This window comes from Alexandromys fortis, unplaced genomic scaffold (genome assembly GCF_014885135.2).
Source record: "Alexandromys fortis isolate MF-2015 unplaced genomic scaffold, M_Fortis_MF-2015_v1.1 scaffold_214, whole genome shotgun sequence".
Taxonomy (NCBI): domain Eukaryota; kingdom Metazoa; phylum Chordata; class Mammalia; order Rodentia; family Cricetidae; genus Alexandromys; species Alexandromys fortis.
In genome coordinates, this window is record NW_026068100.1 from 1544010 (window position 1) to 1567890 (window position 23881).

General features: G+C 39.0%; 1 protein-coding gene across 12 annotated transcripts in view; it reads right to left on the reverse strand.

The window, feature by feature from the left end:
* Ppp1r9a (protein phosphatase 1 regulatory subunit 9A) overlaps positions 1-23881 on the reverse strand; it is a 308576-nt gene that overhangs the window by 80902 nt on the left and 203793 nt on the right. For 8 of the 12 annotated variants that reach the window (XR_007588950.1, XM_050123822.1, XM_050123830.1 and 5 more), the window contains exons 5-7: positions 23264-23368; positions 9365-9500; positions 4036-4101 (exon numbers count right to left, since the gene is read on the reverse strand). Coding sequence is in view for 11 of the 12 variants with exons in the window: in XM_050123822.1 (XP_049979779.1) it covers positions 4036-4101; positions 9365-9500; positions 23264-23368 (307 nt within the window). In the remaining variant the exon portion in view is untranslated. The remainder of the gene's footprint in view (positions 1-4035; positions 4102-9364; positions 9501-23263; positions 23369-23881) is intronic. The other 4 variants (XM_050123832.1, XM_050123831.1, XM_050123828.1 and 1 more) reach the window with 1 other exon arrangement.

The following is a 23881-nucleotide window of genomic DNA, read 5'->3' on the forward strand; positions in this document are numbered from 1 at the left end:
ATTTAACTTAGAGTATGGATGGCATTTTATCCACAATAACTCCAACTAATACCAACCATAGTATCATTAAAATAACTATGCATTAAGGACAAATGTGATGGTAAGGTGGATGGAAGAAGCCAGATATAAACGAACACTTTACACTTTAGATTTATTTGATTCAAATGATATTCTAGTACTGGCCAGATTATCCTCTAGTATGAGCAAGAAGACTGGATGGTGCTTCTGGCTGAGAGTCTGCAAGGCAACTGTTTGGGGCAAGAGAAATGTCCTCCAATGTGGTGGGGAGATACTGCTTTCTTATCAAACTGCTAGCTTTTTAATACCTTAAAACTGGTGGATTTTATCATACTCAAATTGTTCCTCATTGAAATTGATTTCAAAATGGTGCCATAATAAGAGTATTAAATTATACATCTAAGATCTATGTAGTCCTCTTTTATGTCAGTCTTATCTGTGTAAAATAGCCATTTAAATCCCTTTTGAATTAGGGACTCCAGAACTCAGAGTTGTAGCTTCGATATCAATTTCCAAGGCCTGGAGCACTTGCGGAGGCAGGCAAAGAGCTGCCAGGTAGAGGCCTGCACATATATAATGTTTATAATGCCCTAGTGGGCATCCACTCTTTATTGCTTGTGAAAATTCACTTGTATGACCGAAGATTATTTCTAAATTAACACATTTCTAAGTAGAAGAAGGGCATTCCTGAAGTACAGATCTTGACATTATTCAGGTTATTTTGACTACTGTGTTTCTACTGCAAGCATGCAAGTAAAAAGTCATGTTCACATGTGAAGGAGGGAAAAGCTGGTGGTGCCGAGTCCCAGTGCAGCAAGGGTGAGTATGTTTGTGCTTCCAGCCCCGTCACTGCATCCCTCTCCAGTCTCACTCTGCATGACACTGATTCTCCTCCAGCTTCCTATGCAGTTCTTTTTTGCTCTCATATTGTCCACTACAAGTAACTCTACTTTCCATTCTTTTCATTTTAAAACTAAGTTATATGTTAAATGTATTCCTTGAGAAGTCCATATATGTGTACTATAAGATCGTATGCGCCCCTACAGTCTCCCTCCAACCTCTCCAGAAGCAGTGCCCACATGTCCTCTCCAAACTACATGTCTTCTCCTTTTTAAAACAGTAACTCACTGGTCAATTACTGCTGCCACTGAGAAATGGGTGACCTACCAAGGAACACACTTGAGGGGCAGGGAAATCCTCTTTGCCAGAAGCCATCAACTACAGCCAACAGCTCCTCAGAGGGCTAACATCCTTTCCTTATAAAAGTCCTGGAAAGGCTAGAGATAGAGGGAAGACATCTCAACCTAAGGAAGGCTGTATATGACAAACCACAGCCACCATCACGTCAATGGAGGAACACTTGAGACATCCATCAGGAACAGAACAAGGGCATCCATTCCCATCACTCTCATTTAAAATAGAGCCTGAGTTAAACAAAATCAGGCAAGGAAAAAAAGGGGGCACAAACAGGAAAGGAAGCCAAAGTATCCCTACTTGCAGATAATGTGACTCTACATATAAGGAACTGTAAAGATTCCACCAGGAAATTCCTAGAGCTGATGTTCTTTCTTTACAAAGTGGAAGATTACAAAGCATTGTGCTCTAATCAGCAGTTACCTCCCTACCCACAAAAATCACACACTGGAAAAAGAATCAAGGAAATAATCCCATTCATATTAGCCTCAAAAAGAAAGAATACGTTGGGATAAACCAGCCAAGAATATAAAGTACCTAATATGAATACTTTAAAATATTGATGGAAGAAATTGAAGAAGACCTTAAAAGACAGAAAGAACCCCTATGTTCATGGATTGGTAAAATTAATACTGTAAAATATATTCATTTAACCAAAAGCAATGTATGGATTCAGGTAAGGAAGCAAGAAATGGGATAAAATACCAACAATTGCGACTTCATGAAACTAAAACCATCTCTGTACCACAGAAGAAGTTATTAACTGAAGAGGCACCTACAGAATGGGACAAAACAGACAGAAGATTAATGTCTAGAATATATGAAGAATTAAAAAAAAACTAAACACTAAGAAAATAATAAATCCAACTTAAAAATGGGCTATGGAACTGAACAAAGAGTTCTCAAAAGAAGAAATACCAACAGGTAAGAGATTTTTTTTTTGCTTATTTTCTTTTGCTTTTCAAGAGAGGATTTCACTGTGTAGCTTTGGGTGTCCTGGAACTTTCCCTGTAGACCAGGCTGGCCTTGAGCTCAGAGATTCACCTGCCTCTTCCTCCCAATTGTTGGGATTAAGGCCTGTCCCACCATGCCCAGAGATGAGAAATATTTTTAGAAGATAGTGATAAATATTTTTTAAAGTGTACAACATCCTAAGCCATCAGGAAAATGCAAATGAGAGCTATTTTCCAAATTTATTTTTACTTTCTTGATATGATTCAATTCTGTTCAATTTCTTGGTTTTGTCTACTTTTCCCAGTGATGCAGTCATTCCTGTGAGAAGTAGAAATCAACTAACCATTGATAATTGTGACTGACGAGACAATAAGTTAATGGAAGATACTTATGAGCAAAAAACAAAAATGTTGGGATGCCCATGGTGCTATTGGCTCATTAAAAAGAGAAGACTCTGAGTTTAGCTTCTGAGAGAACCCCAGAGGACTTGGTGAAGAGACGAAGCTCAAACAGAGCCCTGAAAGGCAAAGAAGATGATGTAGACATGCAAGACAACCAAGAGTCTCTGCAGTGAATGCCAGTCCAGGTAGACAAAAGAACAAGCCTCCCACTGCACAGTGACCACTCTCTGGAAGGCAAGTGGCTTTCATTATGTGATTCAGCACTTCTCAAGTCTTTCGGTAAAAATTACATTCAACTTTGAAAACTTTTTTTTTGAAAATAAAATATTTTCAAAGTTGGATAATATCATCTATATTAGTCCACATGCCAACTCTTTTGACTTCAGGCTCTGTAGTTTTCAGAGTGATACAGAATCACTTACACACACCACCGGGCAGACAAAGTCTATGCTTTCAGATAAATATGTTGGGCTAGAAGGATCTGACAAGTAAGCTTTCTGTTGCTTTAGGATCTAGCACAGAAATGACTAATGTTATTCGGTGGCAGCCAGAAAGAAAGGGACAGGAAAAATATAATTAAATCATTTCCATTATAATTCTTATAAACCACACAGGTTTATAAGGAAATGAGGTACGAAAGGAAGACCATGCAGAGGCAAAGGTTCCTGCCCTAACTCTTACTCTCCATGCCTCTGACTTTTCACTATCTGTGATCAGCATTATACACAAAGAATATTCTTGAAATTCAGAGTGGAGTATAGGAGGATGTTCAAGAAAAGGTACAGTCTTCAAAAGCATGTTTTCTAAGAATCTCATGATTGTGTGTTCCAATGATGGAGATCAGTAAAAATCTCAGATTTACCAACGAAACAATATAGTTTAAGAATCACAGCCTCTGGACCACTCTTAGGATTCAGCTCTGTGTTGGCAGACTCCTCTCATCAGGACCCTATGAACCACACACAAGTCTGCTGGGTGCGCCACTATTTTTATGACTAATTAAAGTTCATTACCTATTTTTGTCTGTCTATTCTGTATGTTCATCCAAACATATAGTGAAAACTTAAGAAATTAGTTAATATCAGAAGATTCTTTTCTAAAACAAAAACAAAAACAGATTTAAGCAGAAAATAAATTGTTATGTAGGCTGTAAAACATAAGCACAGTCCTAATACTGAGTTTCTTTGTAAAGTTTCCCCTCTTTTTTTTGAATCACAAAACATTTAAAGGATTAGGGGTTAAATATACCCGTGGTTAAGAGGAAGTGAGTCCATCTTACAGACTTGCACATGAAATGCGCGTTCTATTTTTCTAACCATGATTTTCAGATTATTATTCAATACACAAAACGCACAGCTCCAAAAATGCTTTTCAGGGAATAGGAAGTTAATAAGACTTGTAGAATATTTAATTTCACACACCAAGCAAGAGCGTACAGATAAGCAGATTTTTCTGCCAAAACACAAACCTTAAGGAAACGGTTGTTATTGTTATTGCAGTTGCCAGACATTCCTTGCAATTCAGCCACAGTGCTCTAAAAAGTTGACAGAAACAATTAAAGAAGGCTTCCCCCAACCCCAACAGCAGGATAGAAAAACATCAAGGTTCAAGTGTTGGCTGGACCCCACACTGTCCAGTACAGAGAAGAGAGTACTGCACCTCCTCGCCAGTTCCCTAGGTCGCAGATACAGGGTGGCGTCTCTCTGCATTGGTATATGCACAGTGTTAAAAGGTGAGCAACAAACATTGCTATCTCTTCCTCACCCACAACAAGCTGTTTCTAACGAGGAACAGCAAACAGCCTGAGTCAAACTCAGTATTAGCCCGACAATGTTTTCCCCACAAAAAATTACTTTTGTAAACCATTTTTAATACTTATGCAACACAGTTTCCATTAAACTTTTGCTTCCAATTGTTACATGCTAACAGAAGCAATAAAAACAAATATTCCTGTGGGTATTTCATACCACACATGAAAAGATTCTAAGAAGCAAAGTGTCACAATATTTTAAAATGATATGGAATTCTAGCAACAAAAACAAATAATAAAAGAAAAGGATAAGTTGTATTTTAAGACAGAGCTGTTTTCTGCTGCTGATGAATCATGTTGCCTAGAGAGAGGTTGAAATGTCATTTGTGATATATGCTTTACAATGTGACAAACACTCCATTATCAAAGGATCTTTGAGGAACTAAAATAATCATAAAAAGTTTGTAAGTTAACTCCTCTTAACTTAGTGTGACCATACCCTATTTTCTGAACCAGAGATACAAGTGCAGTTAATATTGTTTCCAGCCTGAGCTCACAGCACTTCAAACTGCATACTGTTTTTATGTAGAAATACAGCCAAAATACAAATATACTCCATAAAGTAAATAACAGAGCAGCATCACCTAGCCACTGTCGGGTGAACATGGACAGTTACAGATTATAATGGGAGATTAAATGTTAAATTCTACTTGAAAATTTTACCATAGACCCAGTGTTTCATGGCATGGTGTTAACTGAGGGTTTTTATTAAATCCTCCATGGTTACCTTTCAAATTGGAAAGAAAGAAAAGGGAGAAACAAAGAAAGGGAAGGAAAGGAAAGGAGAGGAGAGGAGAGGAGAGGAGAGGAGAGGAGAGGAGAGGAGAGGAGAGGAGAGGAGAGGAGAGGAGAGGAGAGGAGAGGAGTGGTGAGGGGAGGGGAGGGGAGGGAAGGGAAGGGAGTGGAGGGAAGGGAGGGAGGAAACAAACAATCCCAGTGAGATTATCAGTTCTCCTAAAAGCAGACATGCGGTCACTCATCGCAGATGTGCATGTATGTGAACCTTTCAGCCTTCAGATTTCCATCTCCTGCTCTTTGAGGGATCCCCTCCTAGTCTTCGGCCTCCAGGCAGGGCCCCTTGTGCTTTTCCAAACTAGAATGGTTAGCAGAGCGCACAGAAACAGGAATGCAAATTCAAACAGAATTGGCTGTTTGCTTATTGGAAACTCTTCTAGTTCAAATATTTGGAGAAAAGCAGAAGCAGCAGAAATTAAATAGTTTGAGGATTATCTATACATTTCAAATCCTACTAGAGCATGACTTACAATTTCCTAAAGCGTTACCGCAGATGAACAGAGACCTAATGCACAACAATCTCCTTCACAAAGGCCCAGTGTCCTTTAACAACTGCAGGAAATATCCTCGATCCAGATGTTTCCTGTATAGACAACTCAAGCAACCTGTCAATGTGATGTGCTCCGAGTTAAAATGAACCCTGCATAATTTGATCAAAACAGAAGCCTTGCACCCTTCTGTGGTCAACACTCATCTCCGCCCTCGCTTGGAAAGTGGCTAGTTCAACTTGGTGCTCTGTGTAATCAGAGGGTTTCCTGGCTGTGCTCAGGCAAGGTCGCAGGAGATATTAGCAAATAAACTGATTCTAAATTTGAAATTACAAGATGATTCTGTGAATTATAAGAAAAGTGAAAAGCCCTGTGACTGACTCTACATGTTCAGGCAGGCCTGTCCTAACAAAGATACGCAAATCAATACACTGGTCAATTATATATGAAATTAAATCAATTATTCAAGGCCCGTCTAACCCCTGGATATCCAATATTGGCCCTTCTCATTTCACTCACATCTTAGTCATTTTACTTTCCATTAACAGTGGAAGAGAGAAAACAGAAAACAGAGATAAAACCCTGATCCCCCAACTTAATATTTGGTAGCATTAATTAAAAATTTGAATCAAGTGTCACTATTGGAAGTTCTAACAGTGGAGTAAATTTCAATGTTTATACAACTTCCATCTCTTCTGTGAACAGAAGACTAATGGCTGTGAGAAGGCACTGTGGAACACCTAAGAAAGGGGGCCAGTGGACGAAGAGCACAGGGAAGTCTGACGACAGAATGTCAATGTTACCTGCATTAACACAGTCATGAGCTCCAGATATCAACTGTTACAATGTATAAAGGAAGAGAACATTTAACTCAATCCTTTTTGTAAAACATTTCTCTATCAGCTCATCTTCTCTTTAGACTCTATCGGATGATACATACACGTGGCTGACTACAGTAAAGCAGGTAGCCACGTTTGCACTGTCCCTAGTAATGGTCACACAGAACAAAGGCTCACAGACCTGAGGAACGACAAGAAACACCACAACTCAAAACAAGAATCATTTTCACACCTTTTGTTGTCCAGTTATTCTTGGTCTGAGAGAGAGAGAGCCATGAAGGGTGTTCTGTGTGCTCCACCTAAAACCTGCACAGCGCAGTGGGCTCTGGGGCCAGGGAGAGAGCACCAATCTGAGACTGCCAAAAGCTAGTCAGACAGCTGGAAACACACCCTGGTTATTGGAGCTGCAGGCGAATCCCTCTCTCTATAGTGCTTTAAGGCTTGATGAGATCGACTCCCAGAAAAGTTTATCATCCCAGTTTCACTCACTCTTCTCCCCCTAAAAACACATGTTCAACTAGCAAAGAACTCTTTTTGCTTTTCTTAAATAAACAAATAAATAATTCTTTCATTTATTCAAACTATGAATTTAGAGGAAAATCACTTTCCATCTACCCCTTTCTATTTCTCTTCTCTCTTCCCTCCTCTCCTCTCTCCTTCCCTATTTCTCTCTCTCTCTCTCTCTCTCTCTCTCTCTCTCTCTCTCTCTCTCTCTCTCTCTCTCTCTCTCTCTCTCTCTCTCTCTCTCTCTCTCTCTCTCTCTCTCTCTCTCNTCTCTCTCTCTCTCTCTCTCTCTCTCTCTCACACACACACACACACACACACACACACACACACACACGGGCAGGGGGGAGAAAGAGAGACTTTAGAAGCTTATGTTGAAACTTTAGGTTGACTGATTGTGATCAGTCAATTCCTCAAAGTAACTGGAAGATACATGATTATGAGATAGGGAACTTTAGAGGAGGTTTACAGTGGCTAGATTACTTTAGCAACTCCCCCTTACTTGTAAACCTATTCTCTTTAGTTAAACACAGGGAAACAAAACAAAATCAATGCCATATCAGACAGACCTTGGACTCAAGCTCTTCTGTCCTCTTTCTTCGGCTTCCTCAGGGCAGGCATTACCAGCAGGCTCCCACATCCTGGTCCAGACTGAGTGCTTACTTTCTAAGTATGGACCATCAGCCAACAGCCATTCTGATGTAGCCAGCAATACAGTGGCACACAGTCTTAGCGGGGCCTGTTTTTTTTCTCCACCACTTGATGTTTCTCTACTACCCAGACCATCAAATGCAAAACTCTATCAGAGTAGAGAAGTGAAAATCCAAACCTGAAGAAAATGATTCTATAATCCTACAGTAGGCCTAGATGCTTCTAGTAAAACAGAAAACACTAGAGTAGGCCAAATATTCGAGGACATCTGTTTAGTTTCAAATTTTTAGATAATGTATTTTTGACTTAGTATTCCAGTACAAGGGAATTCCGGCCAAATATACTCCGTAAGTACAAAGTGAAACGGAGAAAATAATTCTAAAAGACTATTTCAGGCGTGGATAATCTCTCTGCTGTATTATTCTTTGTCAAAAGTTGAACGATGCCAAGTATGGTGCCTCACACTTGTAATCCAAAAGCAGGGAAGCTGAGGGAAAGAGCTGCTATGAGTTCAAGGACAGCCTGGGCAGGGTTTCACATAAGGAGAACCTGTCTCAGGAAACAAATAAAAATAGAACAAAATAAAATGTTAATTGATATGTGACCTGCAATTTGTTAACATAACAAATGGAGACTATGTCCTCATTATACCGCAAACGCATGAAAATTTAATATATATTTGGATTAAAGCCTGCTAGATTAAATATACATGAAAAAGACCTGAATGCCCACTCATTAATCTCTTTCTGTGTCATAGATAAAAGCAAAAACACAGTCTGGATAAATAATATATTCAGGTGCACAGAAGTTGAAGGTATGAAATCTTCCTGTGCTGTATCAGCTGACATAAAGAATATTTATTTTTTTCGGAGCATTTACACGTGTATGAAGTATGAAATACTACAACTAAATTACTGATGAATCTTTTGACATGCCAATATGAAACATATGTACGTTTGAATGTGTTTGTAATAAAGTGTGCTGTCCCAGCCTATCAGTGTGCACTTGGAATTGACATTAGAAACAGCGCAGCGTCTGTGTCTCATTACAGCCCACAAGGGTTCCGGAGAGCCGTGTTCACTTGGGGGTTAGTGTTGACTCATTTGCTTGATCTTCCACAGAGCTCAGGATGTAAGATCATTCCAATATGTACCTGTGCCATGGGACATACACGAGGGGAAATGCTCTGCTCTGCATTATGTTAGCACAGATCCCTGCGAGCACATCCAAAAACTTTCTCTTCCTGGGGTGAGGGGGGAGCCTCTGGAAAAGCTCAGCCATCTCCCTTGCTTTTCTGTCTATGCTTGTGTATGTGTGTGTGTTCATTTAAATGTTTTATTGATTCCTCCAAAGGGAAAAAAAAGTATTACAAAGTATTTTAGACTATTTGGAAATGATTGAAAACATACAAAGCAGAAAGAAAAACCATCTAATTCCAACAATACAGACAGCCATTATTTATAAAAGTTCTGCTTGTTTCTATGAATTTTTTCCAATAGTTTGTTAAAAAGTTAAGAATGATTTGCTTCCATAGTGTTCTAGGAACCATGAATCAACTTATAAGAGAATATCAGATACAAGTGGTATTTCTTTTCCAAGCAGTTGAATTTCAGCTTGGCGTAGAAGACGTCCTCCTTCAGAGACTATAAAGAGCCTGTGAGACGGGAGCAACATGGTGAGAAGTTGAGAAGAAACAGCTGTGCTGCCTACCTCGTCATCATCCGCATCATACTGCGCATAGTGGCGTTCTAGCAGTTCCCTCTGGCGCCGCTCCTGCTCCAGGGTCTGGCTTATCAACTGGGCAACCTCACTCACTTGTCCTGGTTTTTCTCGCCCAATCACAAACCTGTGGAAATGTTAAGAGAGGGTAACGCAGTCACAGTCAGCCAGCTAAGGAGAATGGTCACACTCAAGCCAGTGCAGAGTCTATTTTGACTAGAAAGCACTACTGCTGATAACTAAGAGACGATCGGTTTACTCAGCCAGGGAAACACTTTCCACACACAGCTAAGCAAGAAAAAGAAGGGCAAAAATCAGGGACATTCCATGAAGAATGAACACTCAGGCAAGTCATAACAGATGCAATCTGTGCAGTACTTTACACATTTTGATGACTCAAGAAATGGAAGCCAGGATGTAGTCACCTGGACCTGATGATCCAAAACATTTCTATAACAATGTCCTATAACATTGCAAAAAAAGCATTTTGTAGCGGGCCCCACATTAGGTGCTAAATGGAGGGACACTGCCTTTTGCTGAGTTTCTAGGACTTTGTTGATAAGAAGAAATAAAAGGGTTTTATTGCAATTTGTTTTTAACAAAAAAATTATAGAAAAAGGTGGGAAAGTGTGTGTGTGTGTGTGTATGTGTGTGTGTTTGAAAATGTTAGGAAGACAGTGGATCAAAAAACAATGGGAAAATATCTGTTGGATATTAATTCATATAAGATGCTAAGTTAAAAGAAATAAACTGGAAAAACGTTAACTTTCTTTAAGTCACATCATTTATGATCAGCCTTTGTCAGTATTATGTGTTTTATATAACATGGCATATTCTTTCACATGAACATATGATTCTATTTTCAAAATGCAAATAATATGCCTATAGTATATGGTTTCTAAACACCACTTAGAATCATTATTTTAAATGTGATGCTCAGTCTTTTCTATGCTTAATTGTTAAACATATCCCCTGACTACAGGATGTTGTTTTATTCAGTCTTAAACCATGTAGATCACCATTTTCTGTACAAGGACAATGAAGATCAAATTATTTGTTCTTAGATGTTTCTAATTAATTCCTTTCCAAAACACTTTCATACAGTTTCCAACAGACCAGACTTGGCTTAGAATCAGGCTCGCATGTTCATCATCTCATTTCTCTTTGGGAGTCAAGTATAAAAAGGATCCTCCAGATTTTCTTTGTCAAATATAATTCATATTCAGTAATACACAACTATTTTAAATGTTTGATTCAATAAGAACAACAAACACAAAGGCCCATGATCACTATATCAATGAAAATATGGGCAAAGTCTATCGACCCAAAGCATTTCCTTATATTGTTTTCTAGAAAACTTCTTCACTCTGGTTCCACACTAATCTCTGGGAGTTTCACTTAAATGAAACTGTGATTTCTCAGAAAATTAGGAAACAACCTTCCTCAAGACTCAGCAATACCACTTTCAGGTATATACCTAAAGGATGCTTAATCGTGCCACAAGGACATGTGCTCATCTATGTTCATAGCAGCATTGTTTGTCATAGCCAGAACCTGGAAAGAACCTAAATGCCCCTCAACCGAAGAATGGATAAGGGAAATGTGGTATAGTTACACAATGGAGTACTACACAGCTGAAAAAAAATGACATCTTGAAATTTGCAGGCAAATGGATGGATCTAGAGAACATCATATTGAGTGAGGTAACCCAGACCAAGAAAGACAAATATCATATGTACTCATTCATAAGTGGCTTTTAGACACAAAGCAAAGAATTATGTCTACATAATTTAGACATAATTTACAATCCCAGAGCACCTAGACAACAATGAGGACCTTAAGAAAGACACACATGGATCTAATCGACATGGGAAGTAGAAAAAGACAAAATCTCTTTAGTAAATTGGGAGCATGGGAACCATGGGAGAGGGTAGAAGGGGAGGGGAAAGGAAAGGAGAGGAACAGGGAAAAATGTATAACTCAATATAATCAATAAACACACACACAGAGACTGTTTTTGGCAAACACTGGATTGCTTTATTACACTGTGCAAATCAGTTGATTTTACATTTGTGAGACAACTTCTAGACTTTGCAGTCTGTGCCACCCAGATGTGTTTATACTTTTACCTATACAACACTCCTACGATTGTTACATAGTTAATTTTTCAACTAGGTTTTAAGTTCTTGACCTCTGTGTGTCTTTCCTCTATATTTGCCTATAGAGGTTATAATCAGCCCGGCACTTTCTCCAGGAAAGCACAGCAGGGTTTGACCTGGAACTGTTTTTTTTTTTTTTTTCTACAGATTCATCCTTTTATTAGCCATGGTTTCAAAATGCCTAGTCAAAAAGACCAAAGCCTGGAACTGTTTTGAACAGCCATCCTGACAGTATGAGCTCATGTGGTCCATGAACATGTGACGTCTTTCTTAATTTTTACTTTCTCGGATCACAGGCCTTAAGCAATTGAGTATCTCCAAGCAGTTTGTGCTTTCTGAAGTAAATGTGATATTTTTTTTTAAATTTTAGAATGTTGAACTATAACTGAGTTCTAAATATTGGCTTTGTGTTCTACAATCTACCTATACTAAATCACTATTTCTATGAGTGTTCTGTAGATATCTTAGCATTTTTTAAAGTAAGACTGTATCCACAATTTAGAAACACAGTTTGACATATCACTTCCCTCTGTTTATCTGTACCTGTTTGTAAGGATTGACATCTTTGTTTCCTATTATTAAAAGACTGCTCTGGATTGCCCAAAGATGCACAGGATGATTTAGTGAGAAATATTATAGTCACTATGATAAGATACTTAACATCGTTAGCGCACTAAATTCATCTTGATATGTGAATTGATGTTTTCATAAATACATGTTTACCAGAACTTGTGTCTCATATTACACATATAAAGAAATTAAATAAAAAACCTCATATCCTAGAATGGCTCTTTTAGACAAGCCTAGATTGGCCTTTTATGTGTATTTTTAAAAGAATATTTATTTATTTTATGTATTTGAATGCTATTCCTCCATATATGTCTATGTACCGTGTATGTGCCTGCTGCCCACAGACATCAGAACATCAGATCTTGTGGAACTGGAGTTATGGATGGTTATAAATCATCATGTGGATGCTAGGAACTAAACTACAGTCCTCTGAGGGAGCACCAATTACTCTTTGTTGAGGAATATTTAACTGTGCAAAGATATGTTGCATTTAACTATGTAAAGGTATGCTCTGTTTGTTTAATGATGTTAAATGTGTTGCCCTTTTACGTTGCCTGTCTAAGGCACCTGACTGGTCTAATCAAAAGCTGAGTGGCCAATAGCAAGGATGGATATACAGGCAGAACTTCCAGGCAGGGAAAGTAGGAGGAGGAATTTAGGCTTGGGTAGAAGAAAAAGAAAGGAGATGACAGGGGCCAGACAACCATAGAAGGAAGAAGCAGAATGAAAGAAAGGCAAAAAGCTCCGAGTCAAAATGTAGTAGATGAATAGAAACAGGTTAAATTAAGGTAAAAGAGCTCCTCACAGTAGGCTCGGTTCTCATGGACCTGAGCCAACTTCCAGGGCAGCATGGCAGAGGGCTTAGCTGCTACCCTAACAGTTTAATATTTGCCTCACACAGTTAGAGAAGGCTACAGGTGCATAGTAAAACAGGTACAGACTGAAAAAGAATCTAAACCGTGTGTAGGTGCTTAACAAAGAAAAGAAAGTTAGTATAGACAAAGGAAAACATAAACAAAGATAATTAAGTAAAGTCTTTAAAGAGTATAGTAACATAAAAAAAAAAAAAAACAAGCCATGTGAAGACAGGAAATACACAGGGGATCTGGATCCTGTCTGGTATTTGTTGACTTTGAATTTTTGATTGCTGATGAGCACACGAGAGCTGCTGAGAAACATGGGGCTGTATGTTTCTCATACATACAGCAGAGGAACTGCTGGATTAAACCAGTATAGAAACCTTAGGGATGTCTTAACTCCAAAAGGAAATTCAGAAAATGTACTGCATTGGGAGAGAGTTTATGCTTTTGCTTCCATAGGAAATGAAAGGGTGTGGATTCCTTCAAACTTAATAAAGACCAAATTTGACTTGGAAAAGCCCTGAAAATCTTGGCTACAGATAATAAGGAAATAAACCTAAAAGACAGGAGATGTGTATGCTGATCCCTTGATGTGGGAACAGCTCTGAGACTGAATGAGACATAAGATGTCTTGTTCACATAGCCCTCATGACTTATCATTACATGCCATCCTTCATATGGCATGGATAAATGTTTGCTTATCCAGTCCAAATAACTTATAAAGTTGACAGATATATTTTACTTGCTCATACATAACACACATACACACACACAAGCTTTTTTGGCTGGCTTGTATACAATGTGCAGTCCATACTTGTGTTAGTGCAGATATGTACATGACCTTTGAAAGTTTGTGTGTTTTCAGAGCAAGGGGACCAAACACCAATGAATATGGTGGGCCCAAGTGATCCAGCCTTTCAGAGCACCTCTGTTGAAGTGTCTTCAGAGTTCTGCATTCAGAAAACTTCAAGGCTGCTGGCTGAGATGGCCCAGTCTCACAGATTAGTACCTTAAGCATAACTATATGGTCTATTTAAAAACACATTAAAAAAATTTGTGCATGGCGGCATACGCCTAGGATCTCAGCACTTAGGAAGTATAGAAAGGACACTCTTTGGGAGTTTGAGGCCAATCTAGTCTATATAGTGAGTTCCCAGCCAGTCAGAGTTAGATCATGAGACCCTATCTCCAAACAAATGAAACAGTAGCAACAATACACGAGGATTGGAGAGATGGCTAAGTGGTTAAGCTTTTAACTCTGCATAGCCAACCAACTTGCAAATAAAGACATGAAGATTTATTATTTATTATGAATGCTCAGCTCTTTTTACGTAATTCAAGCTGTTTCTATTCATCTACATTTGCCTTGGTATTTTTTACCTTTCTTTCATTCTGTATGCCCTACTGTCCTGCTTCTTCCATGTCTGTCTGTCTGGCCTCTGGTGTCTCCCTGTTGTTTCCTTTTCTTTCCTCTTCTCAAGTCTAAATTCTTCCTCCTACTTACTCTCCCTGCCTTGATGTTCCTTCTATATCTCTTTCACTATTGGCAGTCGGCTTTTTTTTAAAAAAAAAAAAAAAAAAAAACCCAGTCAGGTGCCTTAGGCAGGCAAGGTAAAACAGCGGCATATCTTCGCATATTTAAACAATGCAAGACAACTTTACATAGTTAAACAAATATTCAAATAGAATCTAGTCATTTCCCCCCAGAATTAATTCTTTCAAATGTTTTATAACTGCTGCTGTATTTTCTTTAGTTTTCTGTTTTTAGGTGAAAAGTTTTAATAATATTTTAACTTTCAAAAGTAGAAAAAACATGAGTTTTAGCCCTCATCACCTTGGTCACTTTTTCTTAGTCTATACATTTTCAGGGCTCTCCATTAGTTAGCTATATAACAATAAACAAATTATCTAGTGATATCCTATTGTTCTACCTCTGTCTGTTTGATCAGCCGTCTATCCAAATACCCAGTTAACTGAACAAGTCACCCCTGGCTTTGGGAAGTTTGATTTTGTGTGATTACCTTCTCTTGAATGAGGAGAGGGACATACTGACTCAATCTTTTCAGCTTAAGTACGAAAAGAGTATTGCATTAAATATTTGGTCATGAACAGATAATAGGTTCTTGGGTACTCTCTTACACAACTGTATCTAAGCAAGCACTCCCTATGCTATAAGGTAACGCTGTAGAGAGGTCCATCTAACGCTTTGAGATGGATCACAGAAAAACACGAGAAAATGAAAATTTGATGTTTGGGATCACAGAATTTTTAATGGAATACTAGTCATGGAAACCATGTGCAGCACGCAATAGTGGACCAAGATGCACTATGTCCTGCTTATAGCTATAGATTAAAAAACGCAAAAAAATGTACAAATCCATGTATGAACAAGAAAAAAGTTCCAGATGCATATAATTTTATGTTATTTTTTCTGGTAAAAAAAACAATAGCAATAAAATGCCTTTAAAAATAAAAGTGCACAGCATCGTAAAAGAGACAGATTACTGCTAAGAAATTCAGTTTAAGGCAGACTATGGTTAGAGAGCTCACCTCCTTCACACACTGCCAATGCAGCCACAACAATGAAGGCAATGACACTTTCTAGGTCTAGCGACTATCACACAACTTTTAATTCTGTCTTTTGAGGTTAAACCTGTGTCTAACAAAATTGACCATGTTTTAGTTGGATAATCTGATGATTTTGATAACTGCCAAATTGTATAACAAACAATGGCATGAATATGGAACACTTTCATCAGTTCCAAAACACTCCTGACTTCTTTGCACGCAATGCAAATGCCTTTTACCTGTGGTTCTCAGTAATCACAGACATGGTTTGTAATTATAGTTATGCCTTTCTTAGATTACAAAATAAGTATCAAACTGGATCCTGGCTTCTGTGTCTGACTTGCCTTTTCTTCCTTCTTTCTTTCCTCTTCCTTCCTTCTTTCCTTCCTCCTCCCTACCCTTTGTCTTTTTTTTTTTTTTTTTTTTTTGAGAAAGAGTTGGTCTGTATCTCTGGCTGTATCTCTGGAACTAGCTTTCTAGACCACATAGGTCTCTAACTCACAGAGATCCGCCTGCCTCTGCTTCTGCTTGGATTAAAGGCGTGCCACCATGTTGCCCAACATGCCTGGCTTTTCTCAGTGTAGTGGCTGTGAGAGTCCTATGGATGGAGATGGTTATCATGACTTTGACTTTTCACACGGCCCTGAAGCAGTTTACTGGCTGAGACATAACACATTTTGCTTATTGCATGATTAGTTAAATAACATTTTAATTATCTCTTCTTTCAGCTATTATTAATAATGTTCCTATGTATTTGTGTTTTGCATAGACATGTGTCAGTGTTCATGAGTACATAAACAAGAAACGCTAGCTGGCAGGCAGGACATGCATGCTTTCAAAAGTATCCAATTAAAGCAGGGAGACTGGGAATTCAAGGTCTTCTTCAGTTACACAGCAAGGAAAGAGAAAGGAGAAGGAGGAGAAGAGGAGAAGAAGCTGTCAAACTTGCAAATTGTGTGAGCTCTATTATATTCCAACCACCATTAATACTCTAGTTGATCTATAGTGCTTGTCAATACATGAAATCATAAATTTTTAACATTCAGTCTCTGAAACAGTACACAGTAGCATTTCCCTGTTCACTAACACATTGTCCCTGAATGATTAGTGATGCTGGGAGACACTGCATGTACTCAGAACAAAATATCCTTTGGTGAATTGCCCTTCTCAAGTACAGGCATATTTTAATAGGATGATATTAAAACCTAACTATATGGCTACTTTAAAGGTATGACCCTATAAATTTGTTAACTATTGAATCTTAAGTGCTTTAAATCTTGGGTATAATTGTCATAAACCATTTTATAAATACTAATTCTTCTTTAAAGTTTACTTAAATCATCTTCATTGGTGTTCATATTTTATTAGTCTCTCAACTCCTCATTGTCATTTTGTTTTGCTTTATTTTTGAGGGTGAATTTTAATCACAACATTTCTCCTTTCTCTACCCTCTCTCAACTCTCCCATACACCCCTCCCTGCTCTCCTTCAAATTCACAGCCTCTTTTCCCTTTATTATTGTGTATATATGTATTTATATGAATACATATATTCCTGGCTATAACCTTTTGAGTCCATACAGCATGACTGCCCAAATGTGAACTGAACAAGAACACCAACAAATGAGCCAAACTGAAGCCTCAGCCCCCCACAAAGGACTTAGGCGAGTGAGCAAAATCAGGGTGTGCTCTGAGGGAGAGCATATCGATTGGCTGCGCAGAGACAGTCAGTGCTAAAAATATTCATCTAAGTAACATCGTATTTACTTAATATAATTTTAAAGAAAGTTTTAAATTTTAGTGCAATTTGCCATTATTTTCTTACACTTTACAATTTTTTAATTAAGTCAAAATTATAAATATTTGCTCACTAAAAATGTCTTTGGTTCTAATTGATACATTTAGGTTTCTTACTGATCATAAACTAGTTATTATTTGTGCTATGAGATAAAGGTCAGGAGTTTTTTCCTTTGGTTTTTTTTGTTTGTTTCTTTGATTGTTTTGTTTTGTTTTTCAGGACAGGGTTTCTCTGTAGCTTTTGGAGCCTGTCCTGGAATTAGCTCTTTTAGACCAGGCTGGCCTCGAACTCACAGAGATCCGCTGGCCTCTGCCTCCAGAGTGCTGGGATTAAAGGCATGTGCTACCACTGCCCAGCTCTTTTCTTTCTTTTTAATAGGGCTCTCCCATTCTTCCACATAGTTGGTAAGAACATTATAATTTCTCACCCTGAACAACTTTGGTATCTGTTTTTTTAAAAAGTATGAAACTTAACTGGGCAGTAGTGGCCCAGACTTTGATCCTAGCACACAGAAAGCAAAGGCAGGTGGATCTCTGTGAGTTAAAGACCAGTCTGGTCAACACAGTGACTTCCAAGACTGCCTGGGATGCTACACAGAGAAACCACATCTTGGGAAAACAAAAAAAAGAAGAAGAAGTAAGAAGCTTTTGGAAGTCTATAGTCCAACTTTATTCATTACCTTCACTTTCCATTACTGTTCTTTCACGTAAGCAGACTGCCTTGATCAGGACAGTCTTCAGGCAGGGAATGCCTCCAACTCTGATCTGCTTAAAAGGCAATAACTCCACCAGGCAGTAGTAGTGCACACCTTTAATCCCAGTACTCGGGAGGCAGAGGCAGGTGGATCTCTGTGAGTTTGAGGCCAGCCTGGTCTACAGAGTAAGTTCCAGGACAGGTTCCAAAGCTACAGAGAAAGGCTGCCTCAAAAATACAAAAAAGAAAAGAAGGAAGGAAGGAAGGAAGGAAGGAAGGAAGGAAGGAAGGAAGGAAGGAAGGAAGGAAGGAAGGAAGGAAGGAAAGAAGAAAGAAGAAATAGAAGGGTTTTTCCTCAATGTCCTAAGGTCACACTTACTGGTGGAAGATCGGGTACTTCACTGATTGATACCAATGGACACTGTCTACTTCCACTGTCCCTGTGTTTCTGTTTGCTTTACACACTTAAACAACAACAATGGACTGAGGATACAGGTCTGTATGATAAGACAGGGAGCAGAATAGAGCGTGCTCTACAAGGGCAAGATCATCAGAGGGTCATGGATGAATGACATGTGGGAACATGGCAATGTCACTAGGCTAACTAAGAGTTATACACAGTAAACGCAGTAAAATAAGAAATCACTTGGCCGAGCTGCTATTTGAGCTGATTCACATGCATTAGTGAGATATAACTAGCCATTAGACACTGTGTGTCACAGTGGAGCCACCGGAGTTAAGTCCTGGCGGGAGTCTTGGGCCCAGAAAGTCACATTGCCAGTGTCTAAGAACAGGAGAAAGCGGACAACTCCAGCTCAAACAAAGCTTGCATTCTGTCTCCTGGGTCCTCCACCTGCATCCCTAGCATGGCATGATGTCTGTCCCCACTGGGAAAGGGCTGCTGTAGATGATTGGTGGATCTGATAATTGGTGCTTTATCAGCTTTGTGGGGCTACCTTAGCCCATCAAACTGACTCAGAAAGTCAACCCAAACAGGAAATCCAGGCAAGTTGTGGACCCGATTACTGTTATATAGAGTTCTGATAGGCTGGTTCATCTTTCCTGGGAATTATACATTGGCTGGTGGTACACACCACAGTCTTCACCAGGATCAGGACCATGCTCCGGGCATTCTGCAGCTGAGCACCTCAGCAGTCCAGACAAGCTCCAGCTTAGTTTACACATCGCAATATATATTACAAAATGAATTCACTGCTTTCTTCTTTGGAACTTGGATGAACAGGATTTACTATGTTTATTATAGAATATTTTCATTGTTGGATGAAGCAAGCCTATAGAGGAAATGTAAGTTTCTTAAAGTCCCATCACCTGAATGATGGCCGACAGGATGTCACTTCCTCATGTGACATGGCTCCCCACTTATGAGGAGGCTCTTCTCATCAGAGTCTGCTTATGCAAAATAAACATTCAAGGTTTATATCCTATGCACCAGAAGCAATAGGCTTGGTATCTGCATATTCATCTGTTAATATTTCTGTCAGATTTACTAAATATTTTTCTTAGAGAGTCTTGTGTTTGAAGGGCCATGTTTAGTTAGAACAAAATTAATTTTAAACCATAATTATAAATCTATTAGAAGAAAATAGTAGGGAGTAGTTTAAAAAGGTAAAAAGCATCTGTGTAACAATAGAAAGTAGAAATCACTACATATTAACAGATTGATTCAAAGTCATACCATTTATCTTGGATATAGAAATTAATCTTGTCTTTTATTTTGCCAGGAATGTCACAAATTTAAGCAAGTGTTCAATCTGTTGTTCACATCTCTGTAGAGAAGAAGAAACTGAGTTGTGATCTAGAGCTAGCAAGAGACCACCAAGTACAAGCACAGAGACCACTGCTGGCTGCAGCAGTGCTGATACTCTTGGAAACTGCGGTTCATGGTCAACCAGACTATGCACCTTCTCTGGTTTTAACCCTCAGCACTACAACCAACCAACGAGCCAATTAGTATAATAAGAGGTAGCATGTCAGAGCCCACAGAACTGAGTCTGTTCCACCTTGACTAAAGGAGACTGCACGCCTATTCTTGCTCCTTCAAGGTCATTGACAAGAGGTCTGACCTAAGGTGTGGTTACTAACAAGATATCTTGATCTAGGGTATGATTACTTGGTGTTTTGGGTATTAAGATGGCCCATACAGGTGAACCTGTTCCACCTTGACTAAAGGTCTTAAAGTTCATGCCTATTCCTGATCCTTCAGGGATATGACATGAGGTTTGACCAAGGGAGTGGCTGCCTACAGGATGCTTGGCCTAAGGTCCATACCTTAGGCCCCTGAATGTCCTACCTAAAAAACAGAATACATAACTCAGAGTATAGCTGCTTGATCTTCAGGTATTGAAGAGGTAATATTCTTTCTCTCATGTTAAAGCAGTCTTTTGCGTTCTTACCTCCCCTTTTGGATTGGAGTATGTAAGCATATGGAAATAAATGTGGGATAATTCAGTATTCTCTGAATGGCCCTCACAGTTCTATTCTGTGCCTCTCTATTCTTTCTTTCCACATGCCCCCTACTCTGGAACGTGTGAAACCCTGTCAAAGAAGGACCACAACAATAGCATACTTCTGTAACCCCTACTTAGGAGGTTGAAGTCTGCCTGTGCTACATTATGAGTTCTAGGATAGCCTATCTATATGACAACCAGACTTTCCTACAAAATATAAAAAAAATGGAGACAAGCAAATGGTATACTAATAGTACTCTTACCCATACCATGGACTCATAAATTCAGGAATCATCATTCACATCAGAGTAAGACAGAGCATACGAAGAGGAAAAATTGTTCTCTGAAATTATGAGTGAACTCATGGGAATTCAGCATGACTATGACTTATACTTAAATATGACAAGATTTTTTCCTGTAAATTTTCAGGAAACAAAAAATTTAATCTCTAATGCATACAAATAATCACAATCCTGTTTTTCTCTTCTCCCTTTCTCTATCTGCAAGCCCTGTATTTCTAGTTCTTTACAACTTTGAATTCCACATATTTCTGTAGGATCTGTGATTTGTGGTTGGACAAAGTCTATCAGAATAGAGACGTTCCTGACAATAGCACCAGATAAAAACACATTTTAATAATCATTAAATGTGACATGTAAGTCTCTAGTTATGAAGAAATATGGAACTAGTGAGGCACATACCTAAACCCAGTAATGTGAGGCAGAAGGAAGAGAATGGTCACAGGCTCAAAGCTAGCCTCGCAACATACAGAGTTCCAGGCTAACCAGGGTAACCTACTGAGAGTTTTGTTCTGAACAAAACCAAATGCTAGAGAAAAATAAATACAGAATATTTATATATATGCACACACACACACACACTACACGTATCTTATTTGATGATAAATTCAGGTCTAGTTTCAAATTAACATTTCATATATAAGTACTAAGAAGTGTATTTGGAAGATCTGCATGTTATTCTTACAAAGTTAGGATCATGATGGCACTTTCTCTTGCAGTCAACTAACTAAGACTGTGGATCACATAACTTCAGCAAATTCAGATCCTGGCTAAATAGTGAGGAAGTAAAGGAGGCTGACAGTGCCACACATGCACAAGATTTCTGCAAAGCCAAAGGTGAAATCAGAATGCTCTGTCACCTCAAGGAGAAACAACGGTGTGAAGATGGCGGCCATCAGTTAAGTCACCTGAGGCCAAGGAGGGAGTCTGGAGGGCAAAGGAGCTGAGAGCTTTCTAAGGTGCAGCAGTTCTGGGTAGAAGACAGCATTTCAAACAGAAAACAGTGGCAACAAGAGGTTCAGAAACAATCACACACAGGTCGGGCCTGCAGGACGATGACTGCACTGGAACCATAGGAGAGCACAGAAACACCAGAAGCACCACCAGGCAGGACCACCACCACCAGGCCCAAGAGAGTCAGACTCATTGAAAGTGGCCAAAGAGGAGGTAGCTGTGATGGATCTATGATTATTTCTACTCCTCTGTATTAGATGTATTTGAGATAAACAAGAGACCAATTCATTTTTCCATAACAGCACTTTATATTCTGAAAACTGCAACTGTGCTCTCCTACTTGGATAGAATTAAGGTAGAATGAAAAGAGGAGAGAGTGAAAAGAGAGCAACCACTTAAGTGACACACACTTGCCACTTTTCCAAATATTGAAGTATTAACACGAATGTCCTGGCGAGTAGGGAGAAAGAAGACAGAATAGGCGTGATCTGCCATCCTTTCAAACTTTCCGACTGGGATGTGTTCTTACCAGTTGAATGTGTATCCTTTTTTCTCTTTGAGTTTGTCTTGGTGTCTAATGAGCAGTTTCCAAACAAGTCTTGAAGAACATCCATCGTACTTACCGAGGAGCCACAGAGCTATAGAGCATCACCACAGAGGTATTGGGCACCCCTGGCATCTGAGTGGGAAGAGCAGGCCCCACCTACATGTCTGTTGAGGTTGTATTCTTCGAGGCTGCATGCAGCATCACATGACGCTTTCACTTTGACAAAGCGGAAAGCTGGAAATATGCCGCATGAGGACACTAGTGCCCTTGCTAAATGACCCTCAGCAGTATTTTCAGGATGGCTGATACTTTGATTTCAATGAGGAAGCACTGAGATGCTTTTACAGTTACACTCACTAAATAGTGTCTCCTTAAAGTGTTCATGATATTTTGGCAATGTGCAATACATTTTTACAGTGATTTCAAAAAAAGTAAATGTCAGCCAAGTAAACTGATTTCAAAGTTCAACCAGAATCATATAAAATGGCTTTCTTATGTAAGAGTCGTAATTCTCACAAGCAGGGCACTAGACAGAAGTTCCAAAATCTGAAGATTGTACCCTCTGTGCTATTAAGTTAGAAAGACGTGATGCATCAAAGATAGACCCTGCCTGACTCTTAACAACAATGAACAGATTCTTAAATACACTGCCTCAAATCGAGCAGCCTGTTTGTCTAATAATACATGCCACTGGTGTGTGAGCATCCATTTCAGTTTCAATTGTTCCCAAACTGTTTTCATTAAAAGGAACTGAGGAGGACATTAATATTTACTAAGGTGGTGACTAGGAAGTCACGGCCATGGTAATTCTACTGTGTTAACAATAAGGTACACTATGTAGCTTAGCAACAGCAGAGTTCACACCGTTTTAGTATTCAGACAAGATTGTCATTGTAATTATAAATATGTATGGGAAAATTGCCATCCATAAAAGTATGAAGTTACCAAGCTGCTCATTAGAAAGCCTCGGACTTACCTGACGTTGCCCTTGGTATTTCGCAGAACAGTTGCTGCAAAATTCTGTGTGACCCCCACCAGGCTGATTCCATCGACTTCCACAATCTGGTCATTGACTTGGATCCTGGAGACAAAGAGAAAACAACACCCACAGTAAACGCATTTGCTAATGCACTGCCCTTCCCAGAAAAGAACTTGACCAAGAACTAGCTGCCTCCAAATTTATCTTCCGCACAATAAGCTGTCTTTTGAAGATTGCAGAGACAGTTCAGTTAGTACAGGATTTGCCTCGAGTACAGGGAACTGACTTTGACAGTCAGAAACGACGTGAAAATGTCCACAAGTAGCAAGTGGATCCCTTTCTGGCCAGCCAGCCAAGCCCGTTTAGCAAATTCAAGGCCAAAGCGATATTCTAGAGACAGCACCTGAGGCACAAAACTTAAAGTTGTTCTCTTACACATACATATACACATACCCACATAAACATATAAATGTACATACACATGCGGACATGACAAAAAGTAATTCCACCGAAAGCTAGAAAAGTAATATTGAAAGGATTCAGTTTATCGCACATAGTCTTAAAATGGCAACTAGAATGCACGGCAGATGTCTAGCACGTCTGTCTAATTGCATG